This window comes from Camellia sinensis, chromosome 2, assembly GCF_055761805.1.
Source record: "Camellia sinensis isolate YWXY chromosome 2, ASM5576180v1, whole genome shotgun sequence".
NCBI classification, from domain to species: domain Eukaryota; kingdom Viridiplantae; phylum Streptophyta; class Magnoliopsida; order Ericales; family Theaceae; genus Camellia; species Camellia sinensis.
The window spans coordinates 180,657,060-180,669,521 of record NC_138962.1 but is presented as its reverse complement, the minus strand read 5'-3'; the positions used below and the strand labels follow the sequence as shown (position 1 = coordinate 180,669,521).

The window sequence follows — 12,462 nt, the reverse complement described above, 5'->3', positions numbered from 1 at the left end:
ATAGACCCACCTTAATCAGTGATTGAGTCCTACTTTAATTTTGAATTAAAGTTATCGAAAAATCATTATTTTCCAACAATGATTGAATTGTGTGTGGTCCTACTGACGAAGATTTTCAAATCTTTGGAGCTGTTTTCATTTGTTATTTAATTTGTTTCCTGGTGGTAACAAGTAGCCCTTTTTTTCAACTTTGCATTAAGATTAATATTGTTAAGGATTACAGTTTGGACAATGCTATATATATCACAGGAATATTTTACTGAATGGTCATATTCACCTTGTTTTGCTGAGTTTTTTATAAAAAAAATTTTCTTTTTAAAAAACTAAAAATTAGTTTAACAAAAAGAAACATCAAAAATTATTTTCAAAATTTTCAAAATTATTTTTCCCCAAAAAGAGAAAATTGTATGAAAATGATAAGTATATATATTTACCAAACTAGATTGTAGTTTTTTTTTTTTTTTTATAAAAAAACGTACTAACATTTTTAAAACTCAACCAAACAAGTCGATTAATTTTAAATATATGGGTCACGCTAAACAATTATTTTTTCAATTATAAATATTTAATCAAATTGATAACATCAATTAAGAATTAAACAAAAATCAAGGATAAAAATAGTCCATCCTAAAGGAAATGGATCTTTTTAAAATGGGCATCAACCCCTCGAATTCAATCATTTTGAAGAGAATTAGTGGGCTATTTTCCCCTTCAATTCCAGCCTAATTTCTAAAAAGATATTATTAATTAAATTAAATTGACACAATATGAAAAACTAAGATAAAATTGATATAATTAAAACTATAAGGACCAAACTGATATATAAAAATATATATAGATATATATTTGAACTACAAGTGTATTTTATCCTATATTTTTAGTTCAATTCTCCTAATCAAGAGAAACAAACACCACCTAACTATAGGGTGAACTGATTATTTTAGTTGAATTTTTGATTTTTTTACAAAAAGATATGTAAGAAAGTAAGAGTTAGACTTTTTGTAGTGACATTTTGACAGTTGAACATATTGCCAAAATAGCCCTGTATGATCCCTTTTCATGTTAGGACCACACAAATTTCTACACATATGTTTTGTGTCAATATCTCTACTCTATTTTTTTAATTATTATTATTATTAGTGTTATTATTTGTTTTTTTGGGTGTGCTTTGGGTTCATTTTCTAGGGCACTACAACGTCTTTTCTTATTTGTCTCTTTACCCTCCCCAACTTCCCTCGCAAATTTCCGAAGTAGATTCCTTTCCCAACTGAAAACCGAAACTGAAAACCCATCTCTCTCTCTCTCTCTCTCTCTCTCTCTCTCTCTCACACACACACACACACACACATTCAAACCCATTTCTTCTCTTTTTAATCACTATCATACTCTTCTCTTCTTTTCTTTTCTTTCTTTTTTTTTTTTTAAATTCCCAAAGAACCTGCTTTATCAATTATATATCTCTCTTACTAAAATTTCTCTCAACTTTGATCTTGATATAGATTAGACATATGTATTGCTCATGAAAGGTGTTTGAGGTTTCATCCTCGCTAATATTTAGATACATGTAGTCCCTCATCTTACATATATCAGATAATTATTAGACCGTAGCCCTAGACTAACCTCAAGAGGAATAGGGAGTGAAACGTTTACCTATTAATATATCATTAAAATTTGAATCGACTTTACATATAAGAGTCATAGGCCCTGACCCATTTGGCTGGTATCTTTCATATATTTGAATTTTTACTGTCATCTACTTTTTATTTTTATTTTTATTTTTTTATGGCATGCTCAAGCCCAATTTTGTATGAGACCAAGGGTTGGGGTGCCCTTTAATGATGTTCAAATTCGAGTCTCATTGTTGTATGTGCAATTTTCAATTTTCTTATTTCTCTTACAAATTGTTAAAAATTAAAAGCTCAAATTTACGTATATCTATTTAATATTATACTGTGAACATTTAAGTTGATGGGAGCTAAAAAATGAAAATTATGTAATGCTTTTTTTGTATTCCAAAAAAATCACAAATATTTTTTTTAAAAAAATTTAAATACTCATGTTATCACTAATTGCGAGGAATTGGAAAAATCTAGCGGTTAAATCGTCTTGTAACTACTTCAGCTTGTAATCTTTGCACCATATCTCTCTCTATATGCAGCAAACTAAGGTTTCAAATATGGTAGAATTACACGCAATAAAGTACACAACTCAGAAGTTTTGTCACTTTCTTTGTTTTCCCAAAATACCCATAAAATTGTTTTCTGTTAAAACTTTACATCCTATAATTGCTAAACGGTTTTTAAATTCAATCATCATTCATTAAACCGATCAAAAGTTCAGATGCACAATTGCAAACGCATCACATTTGCATCCACTGCTAGTGTAATATGTATGTAAATATGTGTTGTAGATATGCAGTTGTGACAGGAGCAAACAGAGGGATACTATTGGAAATATGCAGACAGTTAGCTTCAAATGGGGTGATGATGGTGCTAACTGCAAGAGATGAGAAAAAGGGTATTGAAGCTCTTGAAAAACTCAAAGAGAATGGTCTCTCTGATCTTGTGGTCTTTCATCAGCTTGATGTGTTGGACCCATCTACAATTGCTTCACTTGCGGATTTCATCAAAACACAATTTGGAAGGCTTGATATCTTGGTATGACAAAGACACAATTCTTCTTATCTTTAAACTCTTATCAATTCATCATGCTATATTAACAATACAGATATATATATATATATTTTTTACTTTATACTTGTATTTTGGCTACAGCTTGGAGCATCTCTATCAAATTAGTCACTTTAGGAAGAATTTTGTATTTTGGGTTGAACTCTGTGTTTCTTGATTGTATTGCCAATGTCCTTTAATAAATAAATAAATAAAAATCAGATTTCACAAATTTGTATGAAAAGTCCTAGTTCAGATTGTTCTGTGCAGTCCATGCGCTCTGTAACCATTTTATGATTCTTGACATTTTTGAAGTAAATCATGTGGAAATTTCTTGAGGCATAGACTCTGATCGGATCCAATTACTTGTCATTTGTATATATCATTGCTGATTTTGGGTAACTAAATAAAAATTGGAATTTGCAGGTGAACAATGCAGCAATTGGTGCGATCACAGTTGATACTGAAGCTCTTAAGGCTTCAGCAGGGGTAGGTCTTCAATATCTTCTTCTTCTTCTTCCTTTTATTCAAGTACTTCTTCCTCTCCTCCTTTTATTTGATTCACCAAGGATCGTTAACGTTTCCTCCACTGCTGGGAAGCTACAGGTACAAAATTATCGAAGCTGTCAAACTATAAGCTCTGTTTGTTTCTATAGAAAATATTTACATTTTTTAGAAAATTCGTAGGAAACTTTTTCCAAAGTTTGGTTACAATCTTAAAACTGTACAATAAGTAGCCAAAACTCTGATAAGAAATAAAACCAAGTATGATAATTGTAAGCTGATATGAATCTAATTTTATTATTATTAGGAAAATGATATACAAGCCCACTTTCTAGACCCATTTTCTAAGTCCAATGATGTGTAAGTGTGTGATTGGTTGATGATTAGAGAAGACATGAGAGAAAGTGTTGCCTTTAATATCCTAATTGATTGCCACATCACTAGACTTGAAAATTGAGTCTAATTTTTTTATCTTAAACAGCAACGCTCTTGTTATTATTATATTATTATTATTGTATTGAATTTTTTTCCAAATCGATGCACAGTTAACAACTTGAGCCAAACCAACAAAATTTTTGTAAATTGTTGGCTTTCGGACAATAAGAACCAATTGCAAGACTTGTTTGGTTAACTTTTTTGCCGATTATTTTTTTATTTTTTATTTTTAAACAAACCACTGTTTGGGAAATACCGTAAAGTTGTTTTCAAATTTTCGAAAACTGTTTTCGTGTAAAAATGAAAACTTTGGGTGTTTTCGAACTTTTCATTGTTTTAGATTTTCCAGAAAAATGAAAAACCAAATAAAATCATAAACAAAGAAAACAAAAACACAATCAAACAGAGCTTTCTTGGAAAATGATTTCCAATGGAGAATTTAAGGAAACATAATTCCTTTGATTATGTGGATTTTTTATTTTTAAATTATGACAAAAAGTAGAGGGATTTTGTAGACTATGACATCTAGTGCATTCTAGATAGTTTTTGTTTTTTTTTTTTTTTTTCATAGATTTGAATCATTGTAAGAAATACCCGAACTCAACATTCTGATTTCATGCTGTTTTTGTTTCAGTATGTATCCGGTGAATGGGATGTAGGACTTCCAAGTGATGCAGAAAACCTCAGTGAAGACAAAGTGGATGAGATACTGACTGAGTTCATGAAAGATTTCAAAGAAGATCAATTAGAAGCCAAGAACGGGCCTACTTATCTCTCAGCATACATCTTATCGAAAGCTGCCATGAATGCCTACATGAGGATACTAGCGAAGACACATCCATTCTCAATGATTAACTATGTCTGGCCTTGCTATGTGTCAAGGTGCGCTCATCCAAGGGTCAACACCTTGATGCTACACTCATTTGGGCCCTTTGGAGAGCCAAAAACATGCCCAAGAAGTTGGTGCAAGCGCAAGCCAAGGCCCAAGGCATGGTGCAAGATAGCCCACGGCATGCCATGAAGCAGCCCATGCCAACAGCCAACAGCAGCAGCAGCCAACGTCCAGCAGCAGTGGCAGCAGCCAACAGCCAACAGCAAGGCCACAGCCTTGCCAGTCCAGCAGCAACTTTGAAGCACATTTTGGAGGGTCAAATGTAGTCTTTTTGCCTTGTAAATTTTTATGTAAATACCTTAGTATTAAAGGTGTTTTGGGACCATGTCTTGTAATTTTTCTCTTTTTGTAGAATTTTTAGAAATCTATTATGACTCCTTAAACATAATAGATGTTTCCTCTTGCTGGCTAGGAAAAGGCTTAACAAGTTATATTAAGGAGGGGGTACCCAAGTGTTGAACCAAACCACTTGTGCCTTTGAAGTACCCCAACCTAACCAATGGTAAGGCAACTCTTGTAGCACTTTTGGTACATTGTTCAACTATTGTAATGCCTTCTTTTGATCAATGAAAAGTTCATTTCACCTTTAAATTGTGCAAAGCTTTTCTAGTGTTGCTTGCTTTAAATTTAGCTTGTTGCTTGCTAATTTGTGGCTTGTCTCCAACCTAATGGCTCATAAACTAACTTATATTGTGGTTGCTTGTCTTTGCAAACGCTTTGAGCTCTACTGGCAGGCTAGTGAAGAGAGTTAACTAGCACCACACACACTTACTTATCTCTTGACAAGGCTTCCGCACAGCTGGTGTGTGACACTATGTCAAAACTAACTGTCGTACCAGTCTCTTGACTGTTGAAGAAGGTGCTTCAAGTCCTGTGAGACTGGCTCTATAGCCTCAGGATGGACCTTCTGGCATGTTTTTCTCCCAAAAAGAAGTCTAATTACAAGGTCATAACTAAAACTAAAAATAAAAAAAAAAATACCGAAACACACGGAGATTGACAACTGCTTAGTCTTTTTGAGTACCAAAAACGCTACAATAATGATATGTCAATGTCATTTTTGTAAATAAATGTTGACATGGGTGGACCCATAAAGGATATGGGCCACCACTTAAGGCCCAATCCACGATTCAAGTACTAAAGCCCAACATTCTTGGAACCCAACGTTACACCAAGCACCAATGACATCTAAATACTTGTCAAGTGAAGAACCAGCCACATCAGCAGACAAAGATCCTGCAGAGTTATTGCACCACACATCTGCCAGTAATGAGTTTCCCTGCAGCATTTATTACGATAACCCTTCACGTCGGAACAGAACAACCTCACCACGAACAAGGCAAGCTAGAACATAGACTTTTGGCCAACATGACAGCTCGGAGTGGACAAGGAAATGATGAGCAAAGGATATAAACAGGCTTCTAAGACAAAGAAAAGGTTAAGTTCTCTATTACCACCCTATCTCTACATTCCATCACTCTCACTTCTTTAACTTGCTCGTCGGAGGGTTCACTGGGGAACTCCCCGTTCCCCGTTGAACTCTTGTGCGGGTTTCTCTGTGGGCTCAACACTTGGGGAACGGTTTTGGAAGAGTGGATCAATCTGACTCGTTCCATCTGGAGCACGTAGTATCATCAGTTGGCGCCGTCTGTGGGAACCTTTTCGCTCCATGTGGCAACTGTGCTCATTGTCGCCGGAGACCCATTCCCGATAATCCCTACTTGCCACCCACCAAGGTGGACGGTCACAACTAGATCCATGGCTTCCCAACACAACGTTGCCGACCCCCAAGCCGACCCTCCTAACCCAAACAACCCACCGTCGTATTTCACAGAACTCGCCAACAGCATTAACCTTAGCCAAACAAAACCAAGCCCTGATCAGTGCTTTGCTTCAAAGAGACCTTCCTATGCCTCCTCCACCACCTCAAGATATCCCACCCAACCGAGAATAAGCCCCGAGCCACCTCATCCAACAATCCCATCCATCCAACTTGGAGGGCTTGCGACCCCTTCCCCAAGATATGAACCTGCCACCTCGGGCCCCACATCCATCGGTCCAAGCACCTGTCCCCGAGGGAGAGGCCAGTAGCGTCTAGCTTCCATTTCATTCCGGTGGTGACAACGCTCCTCTTTGGGATGCAGAACTCCGAGTCATGAAACTCCAGCTTCAAGGAGTCATGTAGAACATGCAGAATAAACCCTCTACCACAGCCAACTCACCATTCGTTGCCTCCATCAAGGACAAACCCCTACCTTCTAAGTTCAAAATGCCCTTGATCGACTCTTTCGATGGTACAACGGACCCAGTCGACCACTTGGAGACTTACAGGACCCTCATGGTCCTCCATGTATTCCTTGATGAGATCATGTGTCGAGCTTTCCCCGTAACGCTTAAAGGGTCGGCTCGACTGTGGTTTAGTCAGCTGCCGACAGACTTTATCTCTACTTTTCAGCATCTAAGTGACTCATTTCTCAGCCACTTCATTGGTGCCTAGCGCCAACGGCGTCCGGCAACCCAACTCCTCAACATCTGTCAGACGGAGGGGGAGTCGCTGCGCAGCTTCATCACCCGTTTCAACACCGAAGCCTTGCACTTGGCGGAAAACGATGACAAGGTCATTCTCACGGCTTTCATGGTCGATCTACGATCATCTGATTTCCTTTTCTCCCTCTCCAAAACCCTCCAACCTCTATGGCAACCCTCCTTTCCAAAGCCCAAAAATACATGAATGCCGAAGATTCCCTAGCCGCTCGACAAGATTCCACAACCAAAAATCCTATCCCAGAGAGAAGAGAAAGGATTCTGAAACCAGAACCACCCAGTACATATAGCAAACACCTCAGTATACTGATTGACCTGCTCGAGCCGACCGGTCGGCACCTACCAGACCGCCCGACCGGTTTGAATGGTACACCCCCCTCAATTTCCCCATGGAACAAGTCTTGTAACCAGATCCAACGACATTATCCCCTAAAATGGCCACAACCATCGCGGTCTCCTTCTAACCGACAAGACCAGTCCAAATACTGCCGTTTCCATCAGGACCACGGCCACAATACTGAGAAACGTGTTAACATTAAAAACCAGGTCGAGAGCTTGATACGCCAGGGGCGTCTCAGTCGGTTCACGGCGGCCCGCCCTCAGCAACGGCCAAGGACCGAACCTACCAGAAACAACCACCGACACACCCCTCCTTGACAACTCGCACAACCTAACCAAGGCAATGATCGGTCCCCGCAGCAACCCTAAGCACAAGGCAACCCTGCCCCCCTGGTTGGAGAGATCAGAGTTATTGCTGGCAGGCTAGCATGTGGAGGACCATCCCGTTTGGCCCAACGAGCAGAACTTAGAAAAATCATGCAGGGCTCCAATAAAGAGGTCGCGACATTGGACCGCCCCTTCAAACACCCCAAGTAGTGGATGGAGCCCATCACCCTTACATAGGCTGACTGCACAGGCATCCGTTACCCCCATAATGACCCCCTCGTCATCTCTATTCTCCTCTCCAATTAAAAAGTCAGACGGGTGCTTGTCAACAACGATAGCTCTTTAGACATCATCTTCCTAAACACTTATCGCCAGCTCAAGGTCGAGGAAGAAAGTTTGTCCCCTCTCCAAACCCCACTGGTCAGCTTCACTAGAGATCGGGTGACCTCCATAGGCTCCATCGATCTTCCTATCACCATCAGAGAATACCCATGGCAAACCACTAAGTTGCTCACTTTTCTTGTCGTCAACTGTCCTTCTGCTTATAACATCATCCTCAGCCGCACTGCCCTTAAAAGAGGTCAAGTTATCACTTCTACGTACCATTTGGCCATGAAATTCCCTACCGACCTTGGAGTCGGCACCGTGAGGGGGGAGCAGACTGTGGTCAGAGAATGCTATGTCGCTTCACTCAAAGAGGTCAAGCTGAAGGAGACTATGATCATTGAAGGACTCGGCGTCAGAGACGAAGATGAGTTAGTCAGAGAGGAACTAGTGGAAGAACTTGTTGAAGTCCTCATCGACCCCACCAACCCAACAAAAACAGCCAAGATCGGCAGCCAACTATCCCCCCAAGCCAAGGCTGACCTTACAACCCTCCTGACCGAGCATAATGATGTGTTTGCCTAGACCCATTCCAACATGCCGGGTATCGATCCCTCCTTCATCACTCATCGTCTCAGTATCGAGCCTCATTTCCGACCCTTCCGCCAGAAGCAGCGTATCTTTCACCCAGAGCGTAATGCTCTTATTGCTTCCGAGGTAGACAAACTGCTGGAGGCACGGTTTGTCCAGAACGTAGACTACCCCAAATGGTCATCCAATGTGGTCCTGGTCCGTAAAAATAATGGTAAATGACGACTCTGCGTCGACTACTCCGACCTTAATCGGGCTTGCCCCAAAGATAGCTATTCCCTCCCCTGCATAGATTTGCTTGTCGATGCCACAGCCGAACACCAGATGCTCAGTTTCATGGACGCTTTCTCTAGCTACAATCAAATTCTGATGCACCCGGCTGACCAGGAACACACCTCCTTCATCACAGACAGAAGAACTTACCATTATCGTGTTATGCCCTTCGGGTTGAAAAATGCCGGAGCCACTTACCAACGGTTGGTCAATGCCGTTTTTTACTATGAAATAGGTCGGAACATAGAAGTCTACGTCGATGACATGGTTGTCAAAAGCAAACTCTTGTCTGATCATTTGGCAGACCTGCGAGAGACTTTCGGAACCTTACGTAAGTATCAAATGAAGCTCAATCCGGAGAAATGCACCTTCGGCGTAGGATCGGGGAAGTTCTTGGGTTTCATGGTCAATCAACAGGGTATCGAGGCCAACCCCAAAAAGATCAAGGCCCTAATAGAAATGCAGTCACCTAGAACGGTTAAAGAGGTTCAAAGGCTTACTGGCAGAGTCGTCGCCCTCAACCGTTTTATTTCCCGCGCAACAGACAAGTGCCTCACCTTTTTTAAAGTCCTTTGGCAGACTTTTGAGTGGACGACTGAATCTGAAGAGGCCTTCTAACAATTGAAGCAGTGCATGGCCAACCCCCTCTACTCTCTCACATGGGTGAGCCCCTTTTTCTCTACTTAGCCGTATCGAGCACCGCAGTCAGTGCGGCCCTCATCAGGGAGGACGGCTCAGTACAACGTCCGGTTTATTACATTAGCCGGGCTCTTAGGATAGCAGAACAGAACTACCCATTGCTGAAAAAAATGGCCCTGGCCTTGGTCATAGCCTCAAGACGACTCCGACCTTACTTCCAAGCTCACTCCATCGTGGTCCTCACTGACCAACCTTTGAAGAAGATAATGCAACAACTAGAGTTGTCCGGCAGACTTATGCAATGGTCCGTCGAGCTCAGCCAATTTGAAATCTCCTACCAACCTCAAACAGCGATCAAAGGACAGGTTGTCGCTGATTTTATCCTGGAATTCACCAATCCCACTCCAACCATGGCCTCCCCATCCAAGTAATTCAACACTGAGGCAGAAGATCCCCACTCTTGGACCCTCAATGTCGATGGATCATCCCGCAAAAAAGGTAGTGGGACTGGTCTCATCCTCACTGCCCTCGAGGGTGGTTATTTCAAGTGTGCTCTCCACTTCCTGTTTGACGCAAACAATAACGAGGCCGAGTATGAGGCCCTGATAGCAGGTCTTTGCCTAGCCAGAGACATTGGTGTGAGCCATATCCGAGTGTTCAGTGATTCCCAACTGATCGTCGGATAGATCACGGGAGAATTCGATGCTAAGGAAGACACAATACGAGCCTACAGGGATATTGCACTCCTCCTTGTTCGCCTTTTCAACACTTTCCACATCAAACACATCCCTCGGTCAGAAAACTCCAAGGAAAATGAAATGGCCCAATTAGCCTCGGCTGACCAGTCAGACCTCAGCCATGGCGTTCGTCTTGACTATCTGGCCCACCCAGCTACTTTGCTAACTTAGTTAGAGGTCCACTTCCTCCAAAATGAACCTATCCTATAGGCGGCGGATATCCTTCTATTTTTGACAAGTGAGAAGTTACCAGATGACAAACAGCAGGCCGCCAAAGTCAGGGCCCAGTCGTCCTATTACATCCTCATCAGCGGCCTCCTGTACAATCAAGGATTTTCACGCCCATACCTCAGGTGCCTCAGTCCTTCCCAAGCGACCTATGCGATGAGGGAAGTCCATGAGGGTGTATGTGGCAATCATTCGGGTGTCGAGTCACTGGCCCATAAAATACTCTGCACCGGCTACTTCTGGCCTACTCTCAACGTAATATACTTGTTCTGTAGTGTGCTAATTGGTCCTTAACATGAATATGATTATGTGTTTAATATGATTTTGTGTGCCATCATGTGAAAATATGTGGTTTTGAATTTCTATCTGTTCACCGTAGGAATATCTGTTTGATTGTTTGTTTTGGAAATTAAATTGAAGGCCTTATCTGCCACAGAACTCGAAATTGATTACGCCATTGTAATTGGCATAATTTTTAGAGCCTACGGTGAAATTTAATTGAAAATTGATTTAGATCAAAATAATTAGATCCAGAACGATTAATTAAGTGCCTAATTATCCAATATTAAAATAATATAATTAGTGGGGCAATATAATGGCCATTACACCCTCAATTCTTCTCTTTGGATTCATTTTGGCTGATTTAGAACTCCAGAAAAAGGGAGAGGGTCGGCTAGAGAGAAAGAAAGAAGGAGAGTTGGGTGTTTGGCTCAATTTTGTGAGGATTGGAGGGTTAAACACAAGATTTTGCTATAGATTGGGAGAATTAAGCCTCTAGGTAAGTGAATTCATGAATTTTAAGTTACCATCTTGTGAATTCAAGTTTGAACAATGGTCAAGAACATGGATTAAATTCATTATACGGAAATTGAGTTGATTTTGTTGAATTTAAAGTCAATAGATGCATGCATGTAGGAAATTGCTATAAATTTCCATATTTGAGCATAAAGTGTGCAATCCATGTTGAATTTTGGTTGAAATCCATGTATTTGACCATTTTTTCATCATATGAGTTAAAAAGGAGGGTTGTATGTCACATGCATGTGCAATTCATGGGAGTAGGAGCTTTGAATGTTTGAATTTGGTATGTTAGTAATGAATTTGAAATAATTTGAGACATGCATGTGTTTGAATCATGGGATTGAGCTTCAAAATGATGTAATTTGATGTTGGTACCATGTTAGTATATGTTTATGTAAGATTTGAACCATAATATGCAAGAAATATTGGTTGAAATGTTAATTTGGAGCTCAAAAACATTGCTGGAAAATCCAGAATCTTGATGTCCACTCGGGCAAGGGATCCGCCACTCGAGCGTGAAATCTGGGCTCCCAGTATATTTTGCAGACATGGTGCCCGCTCGAGCGGAGAAGTTCACGCTCGAGCGGGGAGCCATGTAGTGAGGCCTTTTGCTCGAGCGCCCAACTTCACGCTCGAGCGTAAATTTGACGTAACCAGTACTTTTGCAGACCTCATGGGTCCGCTCGAGCGGGGAACCTGTTTTATGAAATTTTGAAAATGCATTCTGTGTTTTATTTTCCGTTCTCTTTCACTTCTAAATACTCTTAAGCATGCATTGAGCATTGTAATTGAGTTAAAGAGATAAGAATGAAGCCTAAAGAGGAAAATGTGAATTTAGAACGGATTGAATTGTTTGTGACCCTTTTGTGTTCATGGAATGTGTAGGGTCGAGCTCCAGGGAAAACCAACCAACCAATCACTGTGAGTAATATCGATATTTTGAAGCTTGTCATTTGTCCTGTTGCTTATTTCCTTATATGCCTTATAAATTTGCTAGTTTGAGTTATGGACAAACGTTTGATGTAAACGAATAAGCCAGAGGCCATTTGACATGAATGAATGGGCCAAAGACCGTTTTGACACGAATGAATGAATGGGCCAGAGGCCGTTTCGACATGAATAAATGAATGGGCCAAAGGCCAGTTTGATGCGAATAAAT

General features: G+C 40.5%; 2 protein-coding genes across 2 annotated transcripts in view; both read left to right on the top strand.

Moving 5' to 3' along the window:
- The window catches only part of LOC114271160 (putative disease resistance RPP13-like protein 1), a 131,877-nt gene that overhangs the window by 23,338 nt on the left and 96,077 nt on the right, over positions 1–12,462 (top strand). The gene's annotated exons all lie outside the window — the stretch shown is intronic.
- Positions 1,266–5,091, top strand: LOC114289137 ((+)-neomenthol dehydrogenase-like). The gene is made up of 3 exons (XM_028232789.2): positions 1,266–2,657; positions 3,096–3,158; positions 4,243–5,091. Exons 1-3 carry the CDS (start codon positions 2,388–2,390, stop codon positions 4,627–4,629), a joined length of 720 nt encoding a protein of 239 aa, XP_028088590.2. The 5' UTR covers positions 1,266–2,387; the 3' UTR covers positions 4,630–5,091.